The sequence below is a fragment of the Gouania willdenowi genome, chromosome 16, assembly GCF_900634775.1.
Source record: "Gouania willdenowi chromosome 16, fGouWil2.1, whole genome shotgun sequence".
NCBI lineage: Eukaryota > Metazoa > Chordata > Actinopteri > Blenniiformes > Gobiesocidae > Gouania > Gouania willdenowi.
Window position 1 is genome coordinate 13,190,499 of NC_041059.1, and position 27,310 is coordinate 13,217,808.

Here is a 27,310-nt window from a genome sequence, read left to right on the forward strand (position 1 = left end):
GATCCCTAATCTACAGTGAGAGTAAATGCAGAAATCCACTGAAAGATCACACATGTGACTGTGTATATCAGAGGTTGGTGAAAGAGATCCTTGGGGGGGTCTCAGGCTGCAGGATGAGAGTAGCTGTGGTTTCCAGGTCCTCTGAGGATGGGACACTGAGACGGAAGCTGAGGAGGATCTGGACAGAGAGGGAGAGATGGGATTGGAGCACTCAGGGTCAGGGAGGAGAAACCATCAAAAAAATTACATTTAGACTGTACTTTGTCTTTCTAACTACATTAACCTGTCATACTACGCTCCAGTCCACGTCAGAGTAGCTTTACAAAAGTGTTCCAACACGACATTTGTCTTCATTACCTGTAGTATTCAGACATAATGGCAACTTTGCATAAGAGCAAGGCTCCACATTACAAATTTCTACAGTAACTACACCGATTAGATTAGTCTTAAACAAGGCAATTACACTCAAGACATCGGATTTAAAGACAACATGGGTTGAAATTCTGCTGGTGGTTACCAGTATCCCATGTGTCTGTGTGTTAGTCCTGTGATAGACAAGTATCCTGTGACACTGTGTACAGGGTAAGTGAGTATAGAATATAAATGAGTGAGTGTGTGTGTGTGTGTGTGTGTGTGCGTGTGCGTGTGCGTGTGCGCGTGTGTGTGTGTGTGTGTGTGTGTGCGTGTGTGTGTGTGTGTGTGTGTGTGTGTGTGAGAGAGAAAACTGTCAAGATCAACAAGAAACCTATAGGTTTAAGATAAAGTCACATCAAAATATTCTAAAATGGATAATTGAAATTATTTTTCAGAAATGTTCATATATAAAAATGAGTTGAATTGGATTTATTATTAATTTGTCTTGTATAAAACCAATCAAGCTTGAGTCCTTTTGGTATGCACCACTTACACCTGAGGTTGTCTACAATGCAAGTTTAACACCAGAAAAGGCTCCTTCAGACAACATCTGAACAGTTTGTATTTATAGATGAACTAATTTCTCTGTATTATTTGTTTACAACAAAACATAAGTCTTACCTTTTTGAATGAAGAAACACATTTTAATGTTTATTAAAATGGCTTGTGCATTCAAACATAAAAATCAATAAAACGAAACTTTCTAACAAGATTGGAAACAGAGAATTATCGTATATTCATATTGTTTCGCTTCCGTCAGTCTGCCCCAGGGCAGCTGTGGCTAAATAGTAGCTTACCACCACTAAATGTGAAGTGAAAGAATAATGCCTTAATTCTATAAAGCTCTCTGAGTGTCTATGATAAAGTGCTATATAAAAGACTAATACCATTATAAGGGCCAAAATCTGAGCTCTAATGTCCTGAATAGTAAACGTAGCCATCATAAGCTGTGGTTAGTGTTTTTGAGGCGTTATTAAGTCGGAATCGCTGGACTCCAAAGCTGCTGCGTGTGACGTCAGCACACAAGTGTTATGTGAGTGATTGACAGGTCTGCATCATTTGGCAATTTGTGGACAATTTAATGGATGAGGAATCTTTTCATTTAGTTTGGAATAATGGGGGGGGGGTCTGTCTCTACTCAGCTAACACCAATAAACCTCACTAAATCCCCTGTGAGGTTTTCTTGCCCAATGTCTCCACCAGATTTTCCATCCCTCTCCTTATCTTGCAAAAGATCTTCCTCCCTTATCCTCCTCCATCCTTTTTCTCAGTGCGAACACTTACATGCATGAGCACAAGCTGCATCTCATTCTCCGCAATCCTCCTCCCAACGCACTGCCTCGCCCCGAATCCAAAGGCCAGGGAACGAAACCCTCTTCCTCCTCCCTCTGGTTGGCCTCCCTCTTTGCTGGTGCTCCAGCGAGCTGGATTAAAGCTGAGGGGATCCTCAAACACCTCTGCACTCCTTCCCATTGGGTAAAGACAGGCCTGAACCATTGTCTGACAGAAAGTGGATCAAAGACGTGGAGGTCAGAAGGTGCTCTGAATGAGTGCATGTGCAAATGTGGGTTTGGAGCTTAATAACAGGACTTCACATTATGAGGACTAACCCCTGCAGGTATGTGGTAGTTCTGAAGAACAATGTCTTTGACTGGATACCGCTGCACTGTAATCCCCACCGGATACAACCTGACACAAAGGAATAACAGCAGACATTATTTCAATGGTCGCTTTGACTCTTCCTCCTCTCGCTGGATTATTACTGATCACAGTTATTCTTTTTCAATCCCTGATGGAGAATCATGTAAAGGAAAGATAGAGCGGTATACAGGATCAAACTATCTGCTACGACTACAGAAACCTTCAAAGCGATGCTTGGGTTAGAACTTAGAACCAGCCTCTTCTGCTAAATTTTGTTTAGGACTTATAAATACAAGCTTTTAAAATTCAACTTTCACTATATTTTACTTTATTTTCATGAAATGTAATTAAATGTATATTTATAATTTTTAATGTAAAAAGTACAATGAGCTTGTTTAAAACAGTTTTCTTTTATTCTTCTTATTCACATCTTTTATATGTTACTACATTTGACGCGAGGGCACACGGTGGCTTAGTGGTTAGCACGTCTGCCTCACAGCAAGAAGGTCCAGCGTTGAAACCAGCATTGGAGTGGACACTTGGGTCCTTTCTGTGTAGAGTTTGCATGTTCTCCCAGTGCTGGTTTCTCATAATCAAAAAACACAACTGTTGGAGTCTCTAAATTGCCCATAGGAGTGAATGTGAGTGGTTGTGTGTCTGTCTGTGTGTGTTGCCCTGCTATGGACTGGCGCCCTGTCCAGGTTGTACCCCCGTCTAACGCCCGTTGAGAGCTGGAGATAGGCACCAGCAGACCCCCCTGAGTCCCTGAAAACGGGAACAAGCGGGTCAGAAAACATATGGATAATGAGGGGTATGAATGCACATACCTAAGAACTTCTTTGATGGTGCTTTTCAGTAGTGGCGCCCCCTGCAGTGCTTTATGAGGGTCACCGTCAGCCTGTGCCCACGACGCTCTCACCTGGTGCCTCAGCCTCTCCTGCACCTCCTGGTTACGTCCCAACTCAAACAGAGCAAACTGCAGTGGTACGGCTGTCTGTGGGGGGGGGGGGGGGGGGGGGGGCAAAAGATCACGTGAGTTCCGGGTAACACACACACACACGTACACACACACCGTGTCCACCCCTCCAGCCATCAGCTCTGTGACGTTTGCTTTGATGAGATCTAAAGACAGCTTCCCTTTCTCCATGAGTTGCGCCAAAACTCCACTGTACTGGACTCCTTCAAGTGCAGGATCTAGGCCTCGTTTCTTGGGGGACGTCAAACGCTGGTAGGCCTTCTGTATCCTAGCCTCGGCTGTGAGAAGCACAGGACAGGATGGGAAAGCCAGGTGAGGTAAGGAATTATAGACTCTTAGATGATCTAAGTTCATGTTCTGACCATGACTGAAGATGAGGTCCCATGCAGTGGCGTGCTGGGTCCATAGTGGCGCGCCGATGCGTTGGAGTAGGCGAGGGGGCAGGTAGAGGAGGGGCGGTGTGGTTGTTAGCATTCGCTCCACGGCCCAAATGAACTTCTGAGATTCCAAAGAGGGAGAAGAGGACAAAAGGCCAATTCGCTCCCCATAGATCACATGGCAGCTGGCTGCAGGAAGCAGGAGACACATGGATTCAAAAACCCGATCACCATTTTGTACATTTGAGTACAACAATCCAACACACATTTTATGACAGACTTAAAAAAACATTTAAAGAAACAGAATCTGTGTTCTAATACTTTGCACCATGGGGCAGATATGGCATATTTTCCTGAATTCTTATCAACACCACTTAAAAACACTCGTAAGCCTCAATATGCTTCATTTTTTTGCATAATCTTAATAAGATTCCATAAGATTTTGCAATGTATACATGCTAACGTTTGAATAAAAAAAGGAAAGTATGTAATGATTACAGAAACAGTATCAGAACATCTTCATTATACTTGCAATGATCACTGACTGCATCCTTTTATTGACATATGAATAAGATCTACATATGCATTGATTATGCGAGATTTACCAATTCATACTACTCAAACTGTTGAAATGATAAACAAAAATAGATTTAAATCAAAATTTTGACACTCGATAAAGGGTTAAGAATTTCAGTTTTTCACAGATGTACTCGTAAAAATGATTTATTGCTTGTGTTTAATAACTTCCTGTACATATAGTCCATACAAGAGTGCAGAACGAAGAAGTAAAAACAATACTTCTAGCCTTCAAACAGTAGGTATAGCACCCATTGAGTATTTCAAGGTAAATAAACAGCTCTGAACGATGCTTTTTGCTTTAACAAATACTCTATGCACAGTGGGTCCTTGCTGCAGGAGAAGGCTGTGAATTGTCATCACTCCATATCTTTCTTTGCAGAGTTCTCCCTGAACATTCATCCATACATGTTGGAGACAAACGGGCTCGAAACTAAACTATTGATTGTGATCCTGTGTGTGTTTACCTTGTAAAGGAAGTCCAGCGTGCCTCGAATAAAAAAAGCTTCAATGCTCCGTGACAATGAATTCAATAAATCAGCAAACAGGAGGGACAGGATGGATTACAAATGTCATGATTTTATTATTGCTTTAACTTATGGGTGAATAACTGTTTGAGAATCATTTTTGGGAGCCTGACAGAGAAACATTTGTCATTTTAATTCATGCCTTCACACAAAGGGAGATCATTTGGCTTCTTGTATGAATACGTCATGTGACAGAAACTCTCTCTCCTCCATCAGACATTCATCATCCATCCAACATGCCTGTCTTACTAGTAACCACACATCAGCAGCTTGGATAAGGTTTCACATCACCCCTATTTCTTCTCCGGCTTAGCACATTCATTTTCTCTGCCTTGGTCCAATGAGGAGCAACGTGGCTCAAAGCCCTCAGCTCCTGTCTCTGGTCCCTCCTCTCTCTGTGCTCACGTATACACACTGATGCAGATGACGCTCTCTCTCACACAGGCATTCACACTTGTGAAGGTGGCATGTTGCAGAAAGGCACACCAAAGTAGAAGACCTGCTGAAAAGAAAAGCAGGAAGCTTTGATCATTGCCGGCTTTGCTATTTCTGAAAGTGTCTGGCTCCCTTTGACCTTCACCGTCTGTAGCCACGGACATGCCTTGGGTTCGAATGAGCTTCAGTGTTCATAGGAGGTGTGAATATTTTTAAACCACAGCCGTAGGATGAACACGTAGGGAGTCGTTGCAATGGAGAAGAGGATTTTTAAGAAGGCGATGTTTCTGCAGCTTGCATAAAGTCTTCCGACATCACAGACTGTCACAGTGTGTCAGCATTTCTACTGTGAGTAAAAGTCTGCAAAGGAGGGAAGCCACAGAAATCTATACCTGCTGTTGTGACAGAGCCAGATCACTGCTGGAGGAAAACCACACATGACAGTATATGGGATAGAACATTTTCCATCACACTGCTAACATTATTCACTTTCCTCTGCCATCAAACACATGACATGTCAATGTACAGCAGGGGTGTCAAACTCATTTTAGTTCAGGGGCCAAATCTCATGTGGGCTACAGTTTTTATGCAGGAAAATGAGTAATTTCAACATTTTGTCCTAGTTTGACCTTCTACGTATACATAAAATACAACATGTGTAAGAAACCAACTACATCCAAGCACTAAGTGAGAGGAATTAGTGCCAACAGGATCTTTACTTTAAATTTCTTCTATTTTGTGACCAATTTTTATTTAATTAAGGGAAATATTATGTTAAAATTTGAGAAAAATTAAAGGATTTTGTAAGAGTTTTGAGTGATTTCAGCTGTTTATTATTAAAAATGACTGCAATTATGAAATATAAGCAACAGAAAAACTGTGAGCCCCTGCAAATATTGAGTCAAATTGGACGCTTCAAAGGGCCGGATTTGGCCCCCGGGCCTTGAATTTGAGACGTGTGATGTACACATTGGCTTCATATGCACAGTCACACTCTATAATGTCACAGCTACGAATCAGTGGAGAGGATGAACTCTGACCTTCCAGAGCAAAGCGGAACAGGTCAGGACTGGGATCGATGGTGAGACTGCGTTTTCCAGTCTCTCCTCTCCCCTCGTTCTGCACTCTCGCCTGCAGCATTCGACAGAAGTCCCTCGCCACCTCATCAAGGAGGGGAAGAAAGCACTTCACGGACGAACTCATCATCACCTCCTTGTTGAGCTGCAGACGGTCAGCTCTCCACTCCTCGCCATTCCTGTGGAAAAAAGGACACGAGGCGTGGAAATCACGGAATGAAGGTTTGAAAGAGGATCAAAGAGCAATGCAAGCCTTTTGAAAGAAGCCATTTTGGGCCAGTTTTGACATCAAAGAATGTGTCATTGTTCCACATGCCGGTAAACAAAGCAGTGGATAATAACAGTATCCGCTGACTGACGTCACGGCCAAGATGGCAGAACAATCTAAAGTTTATATATGCGGTAAACGCCGCTGTAACATGCAAATATGTATATATAACATGTACTTGTTATATTGCACATAATGGGACTCCAATGGGCTTTATCAGTGACACATGTTGGAGGGTTTCACTTGCCCTTTAAAGTCAGACTCACTTCACACTGTGAATCTAGAACAGTCAACAGTGTGGTATTAATGCACATCATTCTTGGCTTTGTGCCACCTTAACACAATCTCAATGCAGACTGTCCACATGATCACTTTGTGAACCTATGAGGTACACCCTGCACATGTGATCTTGGATACAGTTGAACATGCAATGGGATTGTACAGGAAAATAAGTGTAAGGAAGAACACACTGCTAGCGTAAAATATTGTTCAATTTCAACTAAACCTGACTAATACATATTGAACACAATTCAATTCAATATCTTATCCTGACTTTATACAGTAATGCCATATAAGAGAAAGAATAATGTGAATATAAGGAAAGCAGGAAGGTAATATTACGCAGGCTGATCAGAAAAAAAGCTACTATTTGACTGTGGATGCGTCATTGCAATATTTCATTGCCTTTTTTCATCACAAGCAGCATCAACAGTAATGAAACCCATTAGAGCGATCAATAATAATCACAATGTAAGCTTGAAAAGCACCATGAGAGCCTCCCTGTTTGATAGTTTCATCATGAGTTTGTATGTTATCAGAAAATCTCCTCAAATGCTTTTAAATTTACCGACCTTGAGTTCAGTTTATTTCATTTTCTCATTTTAAAAATGGTTCATAAATTCCTGCATAATTACACTTCCTGGTTTTGTTGTGATATGTTGGTTTATCTCAAGCTCAACAATAGAACTCTATAAAGAGCTTTCAAGGGCAACACAAATGTGCATCAGCATTTCCTCTTATCTCAACTCAGCTCCATTTCACATGTCATTTCTTGTACTAACTTGAGGAAGACTCCCTTGCTGTGTTTGCGTATTTCTCGATGTGTGGCCCACGGCTGCAGGGTCATCCTTCGGGGGTGCAGGCCCTCAGATTGGAACAGCTCGCTGATGTCCGACGGCAAAATAATATTGACGCTGCTTACAGTGCCCACGTTCTCCCTTCACAGGTACACCAATAGAACATGTAGTAAACAAGCAGCATGACTGTTCTCACAAACAGAAGGTGGATGAAGATGACCCCTGCTTTGTACCTGTAGATGGGGCCCAGGGCGTTGAACGTCCTCTGCATGTACTTGTGGAGATGTCGGAATCGGTCTTCTCTCCAGAACTTGACCAGGTTAACCCATCCACTCCTCCCCGTGTGAGGGATCTCCTCAAAGCGTCGCACCTGTCCATCCCCTCCTCTTCTCCTCACCTCTCCACTGGGCCCTTTCACACCTTCCAACTTCCCACCAACCACTGTCCCAGCTGTGGCCAAGCAAAGCCTCTTTCCTGGTGTGACACCAAAGAGCACATTTTTGAGTCCTGAAGTGGTCTGAGCTCTAGTCCACACAGTCCTCCTCATGGTCCCAAACCTGAGGTGTTGGTTGTGTTCGACCCTCCTGGTTGTCGCTGTACTTTCTGTAGGACAGATTAGTTTCTGCTCTGACACCAACCACATGCAACATCCTTGAATTTGTTTTATCGCTCTGATGAACTGATACGAGGAGATGATTTATGGATCCTCAGGTCAGGATTCAAGAGAAAAACAACAAAGTCACGCACACACACACAAACACACACACAAATACTCCATTAAACAGGGAAAAATCCAGTCTCTCTGGTCGAAACATTGTTTTATTATGATTAGGTGATAAGCATATAACATCAAATAAACTGATCTAACTTATCTTTCACTCGGTCACAAGGTTCTTCAGTGAATTTGAGATGAATTTCTTGGACTTGACAACACGACAGTGTTACAGTAACACACATCGTAAAACACACACTGAGCTCTCTAGCAGCGTTAAGTTTGCATCGCACTCTTCACTGACACTTGTTTGGCTCACTGCGATGCAGATTATTCAGTGATGTCACAGTGAACACAACAAGACAAATTTCTTACATGTTGAATTGCAAAATTCACATTTCATAGCTTGAAACGTCGTACGCACGTTGTATATTATGTCCCTGAGATTCCTCACTTGTGTATATATCTCCATAATAGATTTATTCAGAGCTGAGACAGCTTTGTAAACAAGCCACAGTACTTGCTTGAAATATAAAACAACATTTTAAATGACTGAACATTAATAATCATAAAGGATTTAACCACGGGTGTCAAACTCATTTTAGAATAATATTTTTTTTTTTTTTAGTTTGCGGAAATTATGTGATATCATTTCAGGAAAATTGAGTTCTTTGAACAAATTGAAATTTAAAATGACTGCAGTCATGTGATAAAAGCATGGCGAAATTGCAATCATCCAAATATTGTGGAGTTTCATTGAAATTGTGTATTTAGATATCTGAGCTGATTTATCTGCAACTGAATTATTTAGTAATTTGAACAAATGTTTATGTTTTTTAACTTTCTCCTACGGGACAAATTTGATGGTCTAAGGGGCCGGATTTGGCCCCCAGGCCTTGAGTTTGCCACACTTGCGTTAAACTAATAAAAAACAGTCTATGTGATGGAAAATCTAGGAAAACAAACAGGTGCCAATGTTGTTAGATGGATATTGTGCAGCGACTGACCCTGTGCTAATTCATCAAAAACAACATTACAAATAGTTATACAGTGAAATCCTTGAAGTGCTACATTTCAAAAGTAGATAAAGCCACAATCATTGTGACAGATGAGGTAATGGAAAGGCCTTGCATTTTCAAACATTACACATCTGTCTTTGGGTCTAATTGTTAAACATGAGTAATTCCACTGTCATTGAGCAGCCACTTAAAGTATTTTTTAGCATTTGAGAAAAAGAATGTTTGTATAATGGTAGTTTCATCGTGGTAAATTGAGATTTAGTTGATCCAAGCACTGCAAAGTTGTGAAGTACAATCCCATGTTGTTGTCCAACAACAGCTGCAGGAGTTGAGATCCTCTCCCTGATTGCATATCGATCACATGACCTTGCAAGTGTTTCCATTTGCTGGTGTGTCAGAGGCCATGTTGCAGGGTTTCCCCCCAGCTAGCAGTGTGGTGTTGAAGCTGAGCCCTTGGAAGGCACTGAGCAGGTTGAAGCCGTCGTCCTTGTTTTTGGTTTTAGGATGAATGATCTTGGAAAGCTCACGGGGAAGCGACACTTTGCCTCCAACAGACCTCAGATGGTTTTTGTCCACAGGGTTCTTTGTTGTTCAGGAGAGAAAAACACAAGATAAAGAGAAACTGAGAGTTTGATCATGAGACAAATGAAAAATAAAAGTTGAATGGAGTTTTTTTTTTTTTTCATTAATAAGAGAGAGGGTTTTTTTTTTATTATTATCCATTTCCCCTCCAAAAATGTATGGAATCTTCAATGGCACATGGTCCATCCTTAACTGGTTTTAAAAAAATCAAAACCTGTTAAGTACTTTCCTCAATATTTTCGATGTAATCCTGCCATTAGGTTTCGGTCCATCAGGACCAGAACCTCCAGACACAAAAACAGCTTCTTTCCCTCTGCCACTATCCACATGAACACACCCCAAGTCACCCACTGTTTTTTTTAAATTTTTTGTTGTTGTTTGTTTTGTGCACCAACTACCAAGACAAATTCCCTGTACTGTCCATAAAACTGTACATGGCCATTAAAAACATTTCTGATTCTGATTCTGATTAAATAAAAATTAAAATATGACCACCTTGGCGAAGGTAATGCTGCAGCAAGTTGGGAGTCATTTCTATAGTAGAACATTGTTATTGATAAATGTTGTGAAAATGCAGCCTAAAGGAAGTATTAAGATAAAAAAAAATTCAAAGGGTACAAAGACAGAGCCTTGGGGAACATTGTGTTTTACTTAAAGGCACACTGTGTAACTTTTGGCCACTAGGGGTGATAGAACTGTAACTTTCATGTCAAGTGGCTACAAGCGCCACAGCACTGTTGCAAAAATCAACAAACAAGCAAATCGGGCCAGCCTCCCTTGTCTTTTGATTGTGTATGCAGACAGTAGTTAACCTGTAACTTCAGGATAAGGATTGGCTCTAAGGGCTGGGTCGGTTCGCGCTGCCGCCCTCCTCTCCCCGCTGCCCGAGGCCCAGCGCTCGGCCCTCCTCGCCGAGTTGGTAGCGCACCCACTACTCCCTGGCCTCATTGCCGACGTCAGCTCCCTTTGCCGGGGGTCGGCGTAGTGGCCGGAGTTAGGGTGGATGGGGCACAGGAGACATGGCGTGCTGCGTGAGGCGGTGTCCGGCACCGGGCGGTTCGGCAGAGGGGGCCGGGTCTTGGCGGTGTCTTTTTACCCTCCTCAGAAGCAGTTTTAAACTTTTTGCTTGCGTCGGCCATGACCAGGAGTCGAGCAGGCGGAAAAATACTAGCAAAAGCCTTAGCCCAATGAGTTTATCCGAGCCTGTGGTTACGTGACTGCCATAAACTGATACGTTCTCCAGGCATTCTCCAGGTCACATGACCTGGCCAAACTTACATGTTAGGCATTTTAAGAGGACAGCCCCGCTCGGAGCATTGATACTGTCAAGCGCTGTATATTGGCCTAAGAAATCATTTAAAATAACTCATATGGGTCAACTCTTCAGGTCAAAAAGTCAGCCTTTAAAAATGGTACAATTTTCACAGTTTGAATAAAGAAATAAGAAAATTTAGTTTAGTTTTGTTTGTGTTTCTTGTCTTAGGTCAGTGCATGCACAGGCTAAATGATGTAGGTTTTAGGGTTTTCAAAATAAGATAAAGCACTAATAAGTTGGATCTTTCTGGCAACAGAATAAGCTTTTATTGTGCATTCAACATGATTCAGTTTCAGTTAAATGACCCATGAGGGAGTTTGAACAAGACATCCGAGTTCATACATCACACAGTGTTGTGTACATGTAATGAGACATCCTGCTAAGCGAAGCATTAACATCACTGCCATCCTCAGCCACAGACACCAACCTCAGACAGCTGATATTTTCTCCTGAAATGAGCTCTCATGGCAGCTCTCTCTGCATTCTTCTGAGCATTCACAGCTTCCCGCTGCCTTCTGTAAACACATGACAAAACACAAGCACACCTGAGACATGGCAGATGGGTGGCTTAAAGCCAAGCAACTAAAATAGCACATATCATGAGGATTTTTCTGCTTTTATTTTGAACCACAACAATAGTAAATCTTTCTATAAAGGACCCGTAGGACCAGCACAACCTGCTGTTGGCAGAAATGATGAACGACGTTTTGTTGTATTTTGTTGACTGTATAATAACTACATCACACAGATATATTGGTATATTGACTTTTTGCTTTGAAAAGCTTTTGGAAATGTTTTTTCAGCTGTAACGTGTGAGCGAGGTTGGAAATAAATCTGCCTCGAGGCCTTCAATGATTGCTGTGCAGATGACTTGAGTCGTATATAGAAAACTGCATAAGAATGAAGTTGAAACCAAATGTTCTGTTGGCCTCAGCATGACCCCATCATAGTTGTGTAGAACCTTTTGTGTGCCACTCTACAAACAAGCAGTTTTAGAAAACTATAGAAAAAAAACCGTAAAACTGTTCTCACAAAACTGGCCACTGTTCAACGTCAGGACAAAATTATTTTTTGCACAAAATCTGACTCATGAATGAGTTTTTAGAAATGTGGCAATTTTGACTGCATATGATTAAATAAAATCAAAGTACAAAAACGGACTTGAGATGTAAGACCTAATTCCAAGTATGCATCAACAGTTGGGATGAAGTCAGTCACCAGTTAAAATGGTCACCAGTTAAATCAGAACACTCACTGAAACTCAAAACTTTAAGTTTACTTACTACATTGAACAAATGCAAAACATGATGTGAGAACAATTAAATATATAAAAAATGAATTGTGTTAATTTAACTCATTATCTTTATTTCAAAGAACTTAACTCAGGTGATACCAACTGAACCCATTCAATGAAGTTGTTCCAACTAATTTCTGTTTTCTGTGCTGTTAGTTATGGCTGTGGCTTTGGTACGACCTTTCTGCTGTTCTCCATAACTCTAATAGTTTTCATAAATGTACAGCATATCAACTCACCACATACATTTTGACACATCTTTACAACAGTTTTTTAGGAATAATCTACTTCGTAATGAAAATAAAAAGGCTTCATTTTATTCTGTTATCAATAGTTTAGGTTTCATACAGTTAGCTTATAAGATATATGATCATTTATTGTCATTCAGACATTACATCAGTAGTGCAAACATGCGTTAAATATTGGTCACAGAGTAAATAAATAGTAAATAGAGAAAACATAGATGTGGACTTTAGTGACCTCAAGCTACAGCAAGTAATACAGAATACACAAGAGTTATTTGACTGAAATTGTACTCAAACAAGTACGAGTAAGTCATACATAAAATAGTCATGTACAAGTAAAAAGTAGCTCAATTAAATAGTACTCAAAGTAAAAATTACTAGTTACTTTCATTCCCATGTTTTATTTTTGGTAATAAATCTTGCCACGGTTCGCTGACATACAGTAAACATCTCATGTATAAACTTAAAAAGGAAGAGAGCAAATTTTGCACAACTGGAACTTAATTCATTCTGTATAAAAATAAAAGGTTTGTCAAAATGTACAATTCTTCTCAAAATAAAATAACACCAATGAATTCAATTCAAAATTTGAAAAAAATCAGTTTAATTACATGTATGAACTGTAAAACTGAGAAAATAAGCAGCATTCAATGCTGTTTTTCCACTGTGCATTACGATGCATTTGCTTGTTGTCTGGACATTTCATTTTTTGGAGTTTCACAAGGTCTGTTGATCATTTTAAAACAAAAAATTATAATTTATTCAGTAATGTTTGGGTGTAGAAATGTAACTAATTACTTTACTTCTTTTAAAACATACTTAAGTACAAGTCAAATTACTAACTCAAATGAGTAGAGATAAAAGCAACACAAATACTAGTACGAGTACTTTTAATCCATCACTTTCACTTCTGCACAAGAGGATGTTTGGAAGTTGTTATTATTTTTGTATAGTTGTTGAATTTTATGCATAACATAAAGTTATGAGTATTTTTATGACCAATCTGTGCAGTGAAACTGATTATTTTTACTCCTACTTGCCTTTCCTTTTCCAGGTCGGCCTTGTATGAGCGATTAACTGACGACTCTTTGGGGTGAGTAGATCGAAGTGGGGGGGTCCTCCCCGGCCTGTTGATGCCTCCACCTCGGCTTCTCCCACTTTGGCCACGATCGTACCCACGTCTGGCACACAACTTCCTCTCCTTCACCCCTGACACACAGCTGGTCAGCATCTTGATGGGCATCCTCATTGACTTTTTCACCTTCACCACAGACTCCATGACACAGCGTGGCTTTGTGGGAGGACAGGGAGTATCGCAGTTGTACTTTTTGTAATAGATGTTGAACGACTCGCTCATGTTGGTTTCTCTGGCTCATGCACAACCTCTCCCGTCTCACAGCAATAACTCACAGCCTGAGTCCTGGACAAGGACAAGGACAACAGTAAGACAAGGCTCAGACAGCTGATTATAAAAGTTCTATTCTATCCACACATTAGGGCTTTATCAGGTAGACAAGGTCATTAGCATATTACAAGAGAAGGAAGAAAGTGAAGTAACTGAACACAATATATTATAGAGAGTTATGTGAAACAGGAGAAATATGTTTGTGTTCTTTGTTCAATATTTAAAAAAAAGAAAGGCAACTCAAACATACTTTTTCTTTTGTGTGTATTATTGAAAAAGGTACAGTAACTGAAATGTTGTGATTTATGTTGGACATATAAGCATTTTTACTTCTGCCTGTTTCAGTCTTATTTTATATTTTTAAAATCGGATTTATGTTTGAATATTTTTTTGTCAGACTGACACGAATAAATAAACTGAAATAATAACTGGCATTTTTTCCTATTACAAATAACATTCAATTATTATTTTTCCCCTAAAAGACAATTACAATTATGTTTATGTGTGTATGATGTCGTGTTAGCATCTTTGCATTTCAATTTTACTGCATTTATTATCTTATGTAAAAGCCCAACTAAGCCCAAGAGTTGGAATTTAGCAATAGCTGTAAACTCTTTCTACAAAACATCAGTTACATCCACAGTATTGTTACTCTTTGTATCGTCCCTATTTACAGTAAATAAATTCAATTATATCCTTAACTCGAACCCACGAACCCCTAACTGTTCTATCACTTACCGCCTGTATGAGGTATGAGTGTGAAAATTCACTGACAGGTAGTGGGAAAAATGTATATGATCTATATTTTAAGATGTTTTAACTACATACGTGTAAGCCGTAGTCCTGTTTTGCATTTAATTAAATTGTAATTGATAGTTTTTAGTGAGTTTCCTTGGTAAAGTCAATTATCTGAACTCAATTACAATTATAATTAGGTCATAATTGTAAATCTTTAGCAATTACGCAATTACAATTATAATTGACCCCAACCCTGGTTACAACGAGTACCTTTATTTAGTGAGCTCTTCTTCTCCCTGGCCTCAGTTCCATGCAGGTGGTCAGATTTGGCTGAAGACTCACAGCATAAAATCCTAGCAAAGCACAGACCAGATGGTCTCCACCAGCTCCACCAGCTCCACCAGCTCCACAACCCAATCCTCTGAGCTTCAAGACAAACACAAAGAAATGTGAAGCTAACAAATCCCTTTCAGAGGTGATTTCCTTTGTCTCTACAGATGAACATCACACGTGTGCTCTTCAGGTTTGTCCCCCCAGCTTTGCTTCCTTCTTTATTAGACTCGTCCCATACCTCAACAGCCCCAACTCACCCATACAGATTACCACTTAAAGGATTTAATGAGGGGGAATCTCATTAGGCCTGGCAGTGAATGCACCAGATGACTCACGTGTTTGTGATGAGGATTTAGTGGCAATGCCGTTGTCATGTTGAGTGACACGCGCGCACGCTTCCACGGGCCTGACATCAGCACTGCTTCTATTTTAGGAAACTCATTAGAGCTCCTATTGCTAGATTTCCCAGATTTCTCCACTATTGCGGGAAAGATAAGATTGAAGGAAGGTGACAGGAACGATGACGGCACTGGTATGAAAGTCTCACACATTCAGGAATTCCTTTAATGCTTCATTAAGCAGGAGTCAGTGTTTTTCTCACTGAATATTTGCAGAGGGACAAGATATGAAAAGAGGAAATGAAGGGACACCCGAGTGGACGGAGTGTGACCTGAGACAATGGCTCGATAGCTTTAGTGTCATTAAGAGATAAGAGGACGAGAATATTGGCAGCTGGTCTGAAAAGGTGAGAGAGAATCAGAATAAAGTCGCGGTTTCGGAGCCGACTTCAAAAGAATCAAATACGTGTGTGCATATGGTGAATAGTCTCAGCTTTCATCTCCTAAAATGACAGGGAAACTTATCCTAATACCTTCTATTAATGTTATTAACAAGAGCACGCCGAGAGCGCAAACCTCTGCCAAGCATCACATACAGTAAATATCCTTGTTGCCAGATATTCTCAGTTCTCTGGATCAGTGATCTGGATCATGGTACTATGATCATTCACACTTTAAAAGGCTTGGAAGAAATTTTGATAACACTTTACTTTGAAGTTTCAAACAGTCTTTATGTATAAAACTTCCAGTAAAGTGTTACCAAAATTTCTACACCCATTAAAAGTGATAATGGTCATCTCAAAATTTAGAAAAGAGAATTTCATTAGTGATTATGATTCAAGTTTTGCAGTCTTGCAAAAGGACTCCTGTACATGTAAACAAATGCTTTAAGAAAATGGTGTTGATTTTGAATAGAGTGAAACAGATGTGGCATCAACTCAGCTATCCAATGACGGTGGTGAAAAATTCATATCTCTATTAATACCAAAAACAGTAGGTTGAAATGTTTGGGCACCCCATTTTTTATCTTTTGGTAGGGTTATTGAGGAACCAAACTGACATAACTCAGTCAAATTTCATAAAGATCGGTCAATTACAAACCGAGATTAGAATTTCTGTCAATGATGAGAAATAGCTGGGTTGTTAAATATTTTTAACTGATCCAGAATCAGGTTATTGATCCGGATCCCCTCAAAAATTCAATGGAATCTTCCATGGTGTGAGGTCTATCTATGGTTCAAATATTGTGAAAATCTGGTGAGTACGTTTTATGTAATCCTACTAACAGATAAATAAATAAATAAATAAATAAATAAATAAATAATAATGGTCTGTGAAAATGATGGTGAATGATGTGAAGGACCAGAGAGACAAGCTTTGATGTAAATTTTCTGTGCTTTAAACAGGGGACGGGACCTAGATAAGCAAACTGCTTCTCTCGTCTCCTTTTTCGACATGTACAAAACAAAAAAAAGAAATAACAAAACTTCTGTAAATGCAACCATGTCAGAAATAAACTGAATAAATAAATAAATAAAATAAAGGACCAATTTAAACAGATTTATTACAGTTTTTTTTTTAAGAACAAGCCTCAGTCATTGGCTTTAATCTTCTTCTCCTTGCCACATCTCTAAGTGGCTTCTTACAGACATTTTTACGCTCTATGACCTGCTCTCATGCCCCAGTTGGTAATGACTTGAAAACATTCACATTTCAGGCTGTTAAAACACCTGATCCTTTGTCACCCTCTGCAACCCAACCCAAATCTGCCTGCTGCACTGATCACTACCACTCTGGAGACACTTTATTCAAGAAATCATTTCATTTCATACTTTTACTTTAACTAGAATACATCAAATACAAAAATAAGAACATAAAAAGCTTGTAGAATTTGAGAAATTTTCGACTGAGCATCCAAAGGAAGCTGCTGATATTTGTTTGTTTTTCTTGTAGAAAATACAGTCGACCACATGCTGCGTTAAAGGGAACCAATCACTGTAACTCGTTCTCCACTGAAGTCAATCTTAAAGCATTGATGCCTTATCAGTGTGTACAAGGTTGTTCCCCAAAACTGTTACACAACCTGCATCTTGTGCCTCCAAAACTTTTAAAGGTAGAAAAAAGAAGGAATGACTTTAATTTATTATATTTCAAAGTATTTTTTTAAGAAGGCTTCAACAAGCTTCCCTTTGTTTTTATTGCTTCAATGGTTTTAGGTTTCATATTGAACAGCAAAAAAAAAAAAAAGAGATTCGGCAGCCAAGTGTTTTATTGTGTGGTTTTAGTACAATGTGAGAAATAGAATTTATTAGAATTATTACTTCATAATTTGTGTTTTAATTAGTGTTTTTTTTTATTAATTTAAAAAAAGCTACTTTTTTCCTTTTTTTTTTACAATTACTTCCTTACTGGTATTCCGTACTTGATCCACCACTGCTGGCAGGTGAGCAAGATTTAATACTTTAATGGGATTCTGAGGAAAAGCCTGAGGAAGGCGTGGCTCATGTGCAACAACTGAGTCAGATCACCAGCATTTGCTGCCAAATTTGGGGATGTACACTTTATAAGCAAACATCACTCACTAGAGCATCTGAGAAAATCATGTTAGCTTATACATTTTACTTTGAAAATCCTACTTGTTTTAAAATTTAAAAGCAGTGTAGTTATAGAGCGAGTTATAACGAAATTCAGGATCAACATCATCAACCAATTGCTTGTGTGGGCTTATTGACTTGTGTGTGCTAATAAAAGAGCACACGCACAGATTGCTCATAAATCGTTAATGTATGAATGCAACGCAGAAATATTAAAGATTAAATGTGTGTGTGTGTGTGTGTGTGCTTCATGAGAACCCAGCAGAAAGAAGCACTTAGAGGATTCCCATTTGGATCAGCTTTCAACATGTGACATACGACACACGCACGCACGCACACACACACACACACATAATCCTGCCGACCACTGAAGAGGTCAGTCACTGATTAAGTTGAAGTCACAGCCCAGTGAGAGTAGCCGGACAAAGAAGCCGACTCATGCTAAAGAATTAAAGTCAATTAACATGACATTACAATGGCATGCAGGGAGACATGTGATCACACACGTGCCTCCTCGGTGTCAATTCAATTCAAATGAACTTATTCAACAAATTACAACAATAGTCATCTCGAAACACTATCAAAACATAAAATTCTTAAGAAAAATCCAACAAATCCACATGAGCATGCATCATTACAAGTGAAAACAATGAATATTGGCAGTGGCTGTCCGTACGGTTGATGTATCAATATACCGACATCCTATCCGTACGCAGCGCCCCTCATTGGCCAGTTTAGGTCACATGACCAAGACTAAACCTAACCGTAAACCCTAACCCTAAAAAGTGTTGCGATATAGGGTTATAACCTAAACCTGACCCTAAATCTAACCCTAAGACACTACGTAAGTGTACTTCGGTAAACGTACCAATGGGTTGTCCATAAGCAAACTGTACAAATACACACTTTTATGAATATTAGAGACTTTCCCTCATCCTTTATCGGACAGGGATAGCAACTCGATAATTGCTGCATTGATTTTGTTACGTTTTTGATGCTTTAGCCTGTTCCAAATAAATGGACCATTATAATGTGTGAGCAGAGCTTAATGAGGATCTATTTGTTTGAATCAGGAGTGTTGAGGTGGCAGGTGTGGACCGTGCAGGCCAGATGTTTACCCAGGGACATGATCAGGAAACAATGATGTATTGTTAGTGCTGTGATGGTTAGCAGTGCTGCCTCATTGTGCAGAGGTTGTGGGTTCAAACCCTTCTGGTACAGTTTACAATATATAGAAAAGTGTCTCAATAGATTTGTTTATCTGCCTTTATTTTTGTGATAATGGTGTCAATTTTATTTATACTTGTTCTCAAATATGCACACACACGCACACACATCTGCACTCAAGAAAACCATCCACACACGCACAACCCATTAATCAGCTGCACACTCATGTTTTTGCAAACCAAGCCAAGACTGAAGAGAAAAGCAGGCAGAAACACACACATACGCACACACACACACACACACATACACACACACACACTGGCTAAGTCCTGTGACCATGATGATCTCTGCACTCAATCAAGCAGCTCGAAGAGGCCGAGATGACAATAAAGTACATTTATTTTACAACTAAAAAAATAACATTCAATATCAAATAAACAAAAAACTTTGCTATAAAGTGCATGTCAGTAACATGATACCCTGAAAGTATGATAAGCATTTTAATTTTTTTTTTTTTTTGCAATTTACAATTTAATTCAGCTGAAGCTTTTATCCAAATTGGCGTACAACAAGAGCAGTTAGGGTAGGGCAACTTGCTCGACATCCCCAGGTTGGATTCGTACCAGCAACCCTCTGATTACAAGGCCGCGTCCTCAAACGAGTACACCACCATCTCCTATTTCACTGAAGTTTGTAAAGCTTTTAATGTTATTTTGTTTGTTTTTATTATTATTATTATTATTATTATTATTATTGCAATGAAACAAATACATTTATTCTATTGCTTCATTGTGACCATCACCAGATCCCCCTAAAGAAGGATAAGAAAAAATGTAATATAGGGAAAAATATAAAAAGAAAGGGCAGTGTTACACCTTGGTAAATGGTAAAATAGACTTGATTTATATAGCGCTTTATCACCACACTGAAGCAGTCTCAAAGCGCTTTACATATCAGCTCATTCACCCAATCACTCTCACATTCACACACCAGTGGGACAGGACTGCCATGCAAGGCGCTAGTCGACCACTGGGAGCAACTTGGGGTTCAGTGTCTTGCCCAAGGACACTTCGACACATAGTCAGGTACTGGGATCGAAACCCCAACCTCTCGATCAGAAGACGACCCTCTACCACCTGAGCCACGGTCGCCCGTGGTGGGTGGGAAATGAACAGAGAAGAGAGAGTTAGGGTTTTGGTTGTACTGAAAGTATTATGTGATGCTACTATTGTGCATAATGTGTTGTGGGTGTAATCTATTGAACCAGTCTGGTGACGAATGTGGAGAGATTAAATAGTATAATGATGGTGGCTGTGACAGACGGAGAGGGTGAGTGCTCACACCTAGAACTGATAGTTCCAGACCAACATGTGTACAACACAGGACCTGCAAGACCAGCCAGTCCAGCAGCACCAATGGGAGTCAACTTTTTTCATAATTGATTTCTCCTGATTGCTGTGTAGAGTACAGATGTGTTGTTATAGCGGTTAGCTAACACCCTTATATGGTCCCTAGTGGGTGAAGCGATCACTCCTGATCATCTGCTCATATCACAGCTGTTTCTCCATATCTGATTTCTTCCTGGATGAACAAGAGGGTGGAAAAAAGGATGCTGCAATGCTGAAATGAAAGAGATGCGCTTTAAGGGTTCATAATCCAGCATCATCTCCAGGAGGTCAAACAACTGGTGATGTTCTCTCGCCTGGGATAACAAGTTTTTCTGGAAAATGAGAAGAAAAGGGTCATCCAACTGGTGTTTAAAGTTGGAAACACATGTATCCAGGCTCACCCTTAACGGTTTGCATTTAGATTTCACATGGCGTCCAGCCTTGGTGTGCTCGCTCCAATCCAGACGACCATTATGGAAGTATCTTTGCTTTCTGATAAAAAAGGCGAAACGTTTTGTGTCAGTGATTCAGATTGTATGTCACATAAATTCAAGAAAGTGTCTATTTGTATGGACAAGCTCCAGTGCTATTGGTACGGTCACCGAAGTACAAGTACGTCGCATCTTAGGGTTAGGTTATAACTTATTATCGCAACAATTATTAGGATTAGGCCTAGGGTTAGGGTTAAATTTAGTCTTAGTCACGTGACCTAAACTGGCCAAAGAGGGGCGCTGCGTACGGATAGAATGTCGGTATATTGATACAGCAACCGCACGGATAGCCACAGCCTAAATTCAATAGAGGACGATACCTGCTCCTGTAAATCATTCTCAGAGGAATTGCTCCGTTGATCATCTCCATCATGGCCAGGTGCTCCCTATTGTCATGAGTCTGCAGGTGAAAAAAAGACTAGTGAAAAAGTGAAGTAGCAACAAGAAGCTGTGATGTGTACACTGAACCTGAAACAGTGTGAAGCCTTTGTAGTACTCGAACAGGATGCAGCCCATACTCCATACATCACATGGATGACTCCAACCCAACTCTGCAGAAAGAGGAAAAGCTTCATCAGCAGCTGAACAAATGAACAGGATGAGTTGGAGTGAATAACCAGTGCCTTACCCAGTATTACCTCCGGCGCACGGTAGTGACGTGTAGAGATGATGACGGAGTGATGCTCGTGGTCAAAGGTGGCACTGCCAAAGTCTACCAGTCGCACTGTGGTGTCGTTTATTCTCCTTTCGTTGCATTTCTGAAGTGTCAATGTCAACAAATCATCAGATTCTAACGTCTTGTCCCAAATTAAAAACACATTTTTGTGCTTTTACTATATTCTATACTTTAGTACTAGACCAGAGATGGGCAATTTCTAGCAAAGCAGGTACCACAGTGGTGGACAGTCGCTCCAGTTGTATCTGCCATTGTGTCCTTGGGCAAGACACTTCACCCACATTGCCTAGTAAATATGCAGTGTGTGAGTGAGTGTTAGTGGTCATCAGAGGGACCGATGGCGCACCATGGCAGCCTCGCTTCCATCAGTCTGCCCCAGGGCAGCTGTGGCTACAATAGTAGCTTACCATCACTAAGTGTAGAGTGAAAGAATAATGCCTTAATTCTGTAAAGCTCTTTGAGTGTCTATGATAAAGCACTGTATAAAATCCAATGCATTATTATTATTATTATTATTATTATTAATAATAATAATAAAATGTGTTTGTTTGATCGAAGGGCCACATTGTTATCATTCATGTCAGGATTTAGAATGATGACCAACCTGAGCATTAACACAGTAAATAACTAAGAGTTTTTACAGTAAGTTTGTGTGTTTTTCTGTCATTCTGTGTATTCTTGCTTGTTATGATTGCATTTTGTGTATTTACTGTATGTTGTATTTTTCCTGTCGAATGTATGTTTTTTGGAGTCATATTGTGTTTAATGTTGTCATTTTGCATTTTTTTGAATTATTTTGTGTAATTCAGTTTCTGTTGTTGGTACTGTGGGTTTGCAGAGTAATTGTTTGTGTTATTCTTGTAGTTTTGTTGTCATATTCTGTAATTTTGTATTTTTTTTAGCCATTTTGTGTATTTTTGTTGTCGTTTTGTGTTATTTGGAGTAATTTTGTGTTATTAGGAGTATTTTTTTATTTCTGTAGCCATTTTATTCATTTTTGTTGTAGTTTTATGTGTTTTTGGAGTATTTACTGTTTTTCTTGTCCTTTACTGTTATTTTCTGCAATGTTCTTTTTATTTCTTTATGTATACTTGCCATTTTCATTTACTTTGGAGGCCGCATAAAATTAGACCGAGGGCCGCATGTGGCCCCGGGCCCTCAGTTGCCCATCTCTGTACTAGACTGTTATACTGTAGCTTTCTATTCAAAAACACTGAAAAAGAATAACAATGGGCCACTCGTATATGTAAGAGTGCATGACAAGTGTTTAGCTTAAGGAGTTGACCTGCACTGTGAGATGTAATGGAGAATAAAACTACTCAGACATCTTTGTAACAGAGAAGAACATCCTGCCATGAACAGATAACAAACAGGCCTCTGGACATTAAAGACCTCTAAACCGCCTCTGCCCGTGAAACAGGTTGCTTTGATTCGTCTTTGACCATTTGCATCACTTTAAGGTTGTTTTTTCTTTGTTGTTGTTGGGTTTTTTTTTGGTCTCTTTGAAGCCACAGACAAAAAAAAAAGCCTGAAAAAAAAAACAACTAACCCTCTTATACACATCATTTTGTATAGATGTGGCACAGCTCAGGAACGTGAAAAAAATATTGAATTTTTCATCAGTAAAAAAGTGTAATCACCTCGCCATCAGTGCTGCTGTATTTACCTAAGGGCAGACAACATAGAAAAACACATCATTCAGATTTTTTTATGGCACTGCTGATGTGTAGATCAGATCCTTATCTGCAAGCTTAAGGCTTGGATACAGAAAATCATTTTAGTGGTAAAAAAAAAATTGCCTCCATTGTCTCACTGCTGCACACACACAGCCTACAATCATCCTGGATAAACACGAGCCTGTTTCGGTAACAGATGTGTGTTTAACTCTCATCTTGGTTGAGATTTGTATGCCTTTGAATCCTGCATCTGAATTATGATCATTTCCTGTCTACACCTGCAACTGTGTCTGACCTTCTCAATGTTGTATATGAGGGAGAAGTCAGAGTTGACAAAGAGGATGTTCTCCGGCTTCAGGTCGGTGTGAGTCAGCTTGTTGTCATGGAGAACTGTGGAGGAGAGAGAGAGAGAGAGAGAGCGAGAGAGAGAGAGAGAGAGAGAGAGAGAGAGAGAGAGAGAGAGAGAGAGAGAGAGAGAGAGAGAGATAGAAGGAAGACATTTATCAGGAGGCGACGCCATCCTCTGGTCAAACTCCTTCACTTAGAGAATTCTGGGGAAAAAACAACTATAGAACATAATGATGGAATGAATCTCCCTCCTGATGGGTGACCTCATGTTCTAATCAAGATCATTTTTGTGTTTTTGATGTCATTTTGTGTATTTTGTTGTTGTTCGTCTGTTCCTTTTATTATTCTGCATATTTTTCTCTTACTTTGTGTGTTTTGTAGTGATCTTGTGTATTTTTCCTCTCATTTAGTGTGCCTTTGTTGTCGTTTTGTGTGTTGCTGGTAATAGTAAAGATTTTTCTTAGTGTGTGATTTTGGTGTCAATTTGTGTGTTTTGGGGTTGTTTGGTCTTTTTATTATTCAGTTTTCAGATTTCTTTCTTATTTTGTGTGTTTTTGTGAGTTGCTGATACTATTCAGTGTGATTATCATTTTTCACTGAAATAAACATCATAAAACCCCATATTTTTTAAAGCTCTCATTTGTTCATTTGTTCTTTTCCCCTCTCTCTCTCTCTCTCTCTCTCTCTCTCTCTCTCTCTCTCTCTCTCTCTCTCTCTCTCTCTCTACCTTCTGTCGTGCAATCATAGGGGGTACACGGGGTACCCCATTTGAGAAACTATGGTCTAAATAACCTATGGCTCATTAACATAAATAGACAACAATGCAGTTTCCTGTTGGGATATTGTGCTGGCTGCCCCATCAGTTCAATGTCTGTGGTGGATATTATCATTACAACATTGATCCACATAGGAGAAGCTATGAGCACAGAGACAACCAGTTGTTGTGATGTGTCCTGGACTCACAGCGGACAGCGTTGCAGATCTGCTGGGCCATGTGTCGGATCTGCTTGATGGGATAAGGCAGAAAGTTGTTGGACTTCATGAAGTCAAAGGTGCTCAGTGAGAGCAGCTCGAAGGAGATGCAGACGTGGCCATAAAAGTTAAACCAGTCCAACATCTGCACGCAGTTACTGGATGTAGAGAGAACATAGAGTTTTTTATTGTAAAGGACTAAAAAAATCATGTTGGTTGTGATGAAAATGGAAAAATACTGAGAACTCACTGTTTGTTTTGTGGATCTTTCTCGCTGATCTTCTCCAGGACTGTGATTTCTAGTTTGGCTGCTTCGCTGTATTTCTCCAAGTTCTTGATGATCTTCAGCGCAATTTGAGCTCCTCCTCTGTGTGTTCAAACACTGGGATCAAAACATCAACCTGCGCATATTATTATTCATGTGTTCTGATATGTGATAACACTTTACTCAAAGTTTTATACATAAAGGCTGACATTACGCTATCATTATTATGACATGACACCTGTCATTAGCATGAATAAGGTGTTGTTTATTACCCTAACCCCACTAGATCCCTCCACCTAATCCAAAAAATGCCAACATAGCTCCAAAGGTATTATGATTTAGCCAACAACACTTAATGACAGCCTTCATGACACCTTATTCATGCTAATGACAGATAATGACAGCGTAATGTCAGCCTTATGTATAAAACTTCAAGTAAAGTGTTAGCGCTAAATCATTACCTGCCATTGTCGATACATTGCACAACTTTTCCAAACGTCCCTTCACCCAAAGTGTCGACTATCTCATCTATAAAGCAGATTGAGATCAAATCAAACCTCGTGTATTATGAAAAACCTCTCATTCCTTGAGCTGCTCAGAATCCTACATCTGTCCCCAAGGACGTCCCCGACTTTATAGATCAGGTGACCGCTGGGAGAGTCCCTCTCGCTGTCTGCTGGAGCTTCATATCTACTGCGCTGCAAAGTCAAACACAGTCATGGAAGAACGAGACGTGTGAGAGGAATCAACTCTGGATCAAAACAGACATTAGCCAAACAGGCCTGAAAGGGCAAAGGTCATCAGCTAGATTTACACCAGGCCGTTCTACTCACAGAGAGCCTCGGTGCCGAAGATTAAAGCATTACCTCGATCGCTTTGACCAAAGCTCGTTCTAATAGAGCTTAAAAGAAAACACCGAATGACTTCTGTCCTCTTTGGAAGAGCTGAGACTCTATTTCAATCCACATACTTCGACTGATATTGATATCAGAAAGCCAGTGTGTGCAAAAGTGAGATGATACTTGGTGTGAGACACAAGCCACAAATATGACACAGATGTGAGACTGACCTACATAAAGACACACAATCTATATGAGGAGCATATAGTTTAAAAAGCTTGCTGATGGTGGCTGAAAGGTGGAAATTTGATTTCTTAGAAAATGCACAAACACGACTCCACCACTGTGGATGTGTGCAAATACAGCTACTTTCACTTGTGATATTCATAAAAAAATACACAATAAAAAAACACCATGTGATATTTGCCCACTATAACCACCACCTGTGTACTTTGCTGTGCTTTGTTTATTAATACAAATAATAATTATGAAAAAAATAATAATATGCCTGTAGTATTGGAAGGGCAATACCTTAAAATTATCAGAATGCTTACCTTGAAAAGTGTAGAACTGTATATTTTGTTGTTAACAATATTTTTACTTCTTTTTTTTGTTTTATACAACCCTGTTTTGGGCAAAAAAAAGAATTATCGAGGTCTTTTATTCAAAATGGATCAATGTTGTTATGACTCTTTTACGACCAAGATGTACAGCAATGAATACAGATGTGAAATGTATGTATGTATGAATGCACTGTTATATTCTGAAAATAATAATAATAATAATATTTGTATGTGTTATATAAATTTAGTTTGGTAATTGCAATTTTTACTTGAAAAAGAAATGGGAAAAATGATAATAGCCTCCTTTATTTATTTGATTCATGTTAAAAATACTTACATGACAATATATTATTCATATAGGCTACAAAGTTTTTTTCTTTTTAACATTTTCGGTTGGTGGTGTCGGAGATACTCACAGACAAGCAGAGGCACAGACAGTCCAGAAATCCATTATACAGAGAATACAGCTGGGCTTTTCCCATTGGTCAGAGCAGACGGTGGACCAGCAACAACTAGATGGAGTGATGCTGCTCAAGGGTTCTATCAGAGAGGTGAGGCAGCATCAGACTACAAAATAAAGCATGATAAAGCTGAAACTGTACTGGAAAAAATAAAGATAAAGGGAAAAAAGCTGGAGAAAAAAGTCACACAGCCTGTGGAGTTGTTGAGTTGACAGAGAGACAGGCTTATATAGAGTCTCTGTACAGGAATACAGAGATAATAACATCCAGGAAAAACACAAGTTCAAGTCAAAGTGTAGAGAAGAAGACAGCTGAGGAAGACACGGCTTGAAAATAAGACAGGAGGTGAGAGTCAGAGAGAGAGGGAGGGTGGTAGGACACAGGCTAAGAATAAACTGGACACAACCCCATGTGAAAGTCTTCAACCCAGAATCAAGATGTGGACGCAGATCCAGTTTCACTCAACTGACTTACTCTCCACCTTGTACCTCCTTAACCTCTGCAGCATGTTTTGCTACACCTG

The 27,310-nt window shown here is 39.7% G+C and overlaps 3 protein-coding genes across 6 annotated transcripts; all 3 read right to left on the reverse strand.

Annotated features, from left to right (window-relative positions):
* Positions 1 to 59: 59 nt before the first annotated feature.
* Positions 60 to 7,986, reverse strand: cyp11c1 (cytochrome P450, family 11, subfamily C, polypeptide 1). Of its 2 annotated transcripts, XM_028471844.1 has the most exons (9): positions 7,600 to 7,986; positions 7,352 to 7,507; positions 5,987 to 6,201; positions 3,394 to 3,597; positions 3,128 to 3,309; positions 2,883 to 3,049; positions 2,025 to 2,103; positions 1,699 to 1,914; positions 60 to 178 (listed from the first exon to the last, which is right to left on the reverse strand). In XM_028471844.1, the coding sequence occupies exons 1-9, from the start codon at positions 7,911 to 7,913 to the stop codon at positions 68 to 70; spliced, it is 1,644 nt and encodes a 547-aa protein (XP_028327645.1). In that variant the 5' UTR covers positions 7,914 to 7,986; the 3' UTR covers positions 60 to 67. The 2 variants fall into 2 exon arrangements, with proteins under 2 accessions (XP_028327645.1, XP_028327643.1); XM_028471842.1 differs by having other exon boundaries at positions 2,883 to 3,309.
* Positions 7,987 to 8,835: 849 nt separating this feature from the next.
* Positions 8,836 to 16,824, reverse strand: LOC114478650 (complexin-3). The gene is made up of 4 exons (XM_028471850.1): positions 14,947 to 16,824; positions 13,574 to 13,953; positions 11,422 to 11,509; positions 8,836 to 9,679 (listed from the first exon to the last, which is right to left on the reverse strand). The coding sequence occupies exons 2-4, from the start codon at positions 13,888 to 13,890 to the stop codon at positions 9,455 to 9,457; spliced, it is 630 nt and encodes a 209-aa protein (XP_028327651.1). The 5' UTR covers positions 13,891 to 13,953; positions 14,947 to 16,824; the 3' UTR covers positions 8,836 to 9,454.
* Positions 16,825 to 20,268: 3,444 nt separating this feature from the next.
* Positions 20,269 to 27,161, reverse strand: LOC114478649 (dual specificity protein kinase CLK2-like). 3 transcript variants are annotated; one of them, XM_028471847.1, is made up of 12 exons: positions 26,975 to 27,161; positions 26,743 to 26,893; positions 25,532 to 25,622; positions 25,386 to 25,452; positions 24,910 to 25,026; positions 24,651 to 24,817; positions 23,635 to 23,729; positions 21,616 to 21,745; positions 21,456 to 21,538; positions 21,308 to 21,387; positions 20,898 to 20,988; positions 20,269 to 20,828 (listed from the first exon to the last, which is right to left on the reverse strand). In XM_028471847.1, the coding sequence occupies exons 2-12, from the start codon at positions 26,806 to 26,808 to the stop codon at positions 20,646 to 20,648; spliced, it is 1,170 nt and encodes a 389-aa protein (XP_028327648.1). In that variant the 5' UTR covers positions 26,809 to 26,893; positions 26,975 to 27,161; the 3' UTR covers positions 20,269 to 20,645. The 3 variants fall into 3 exon arrangements, with proteins under 3 accessions (XP_028327648.1, XP_028327650.1, XP_028327649.1); XM_028471849.1 differs by lacking the exons at positions 26,743 to 26,893; positions 26,975 to 27,161 and adding an exon at positions 25,758 to 25,897 and having other exon boundaries at positions 24,910 to 25,041; XM_028471848.1 differs by lacking the exons at positions 26,743 to 26,893; positions 26,975 to 27,161 and adding an exon at positions 25,758 to 25,897 and having other exon boundaries at positions 24,910 to 25,060.
* Between the last annotated feature and the right edge of the window lie 149 nt (positions 27,162 to 27,310).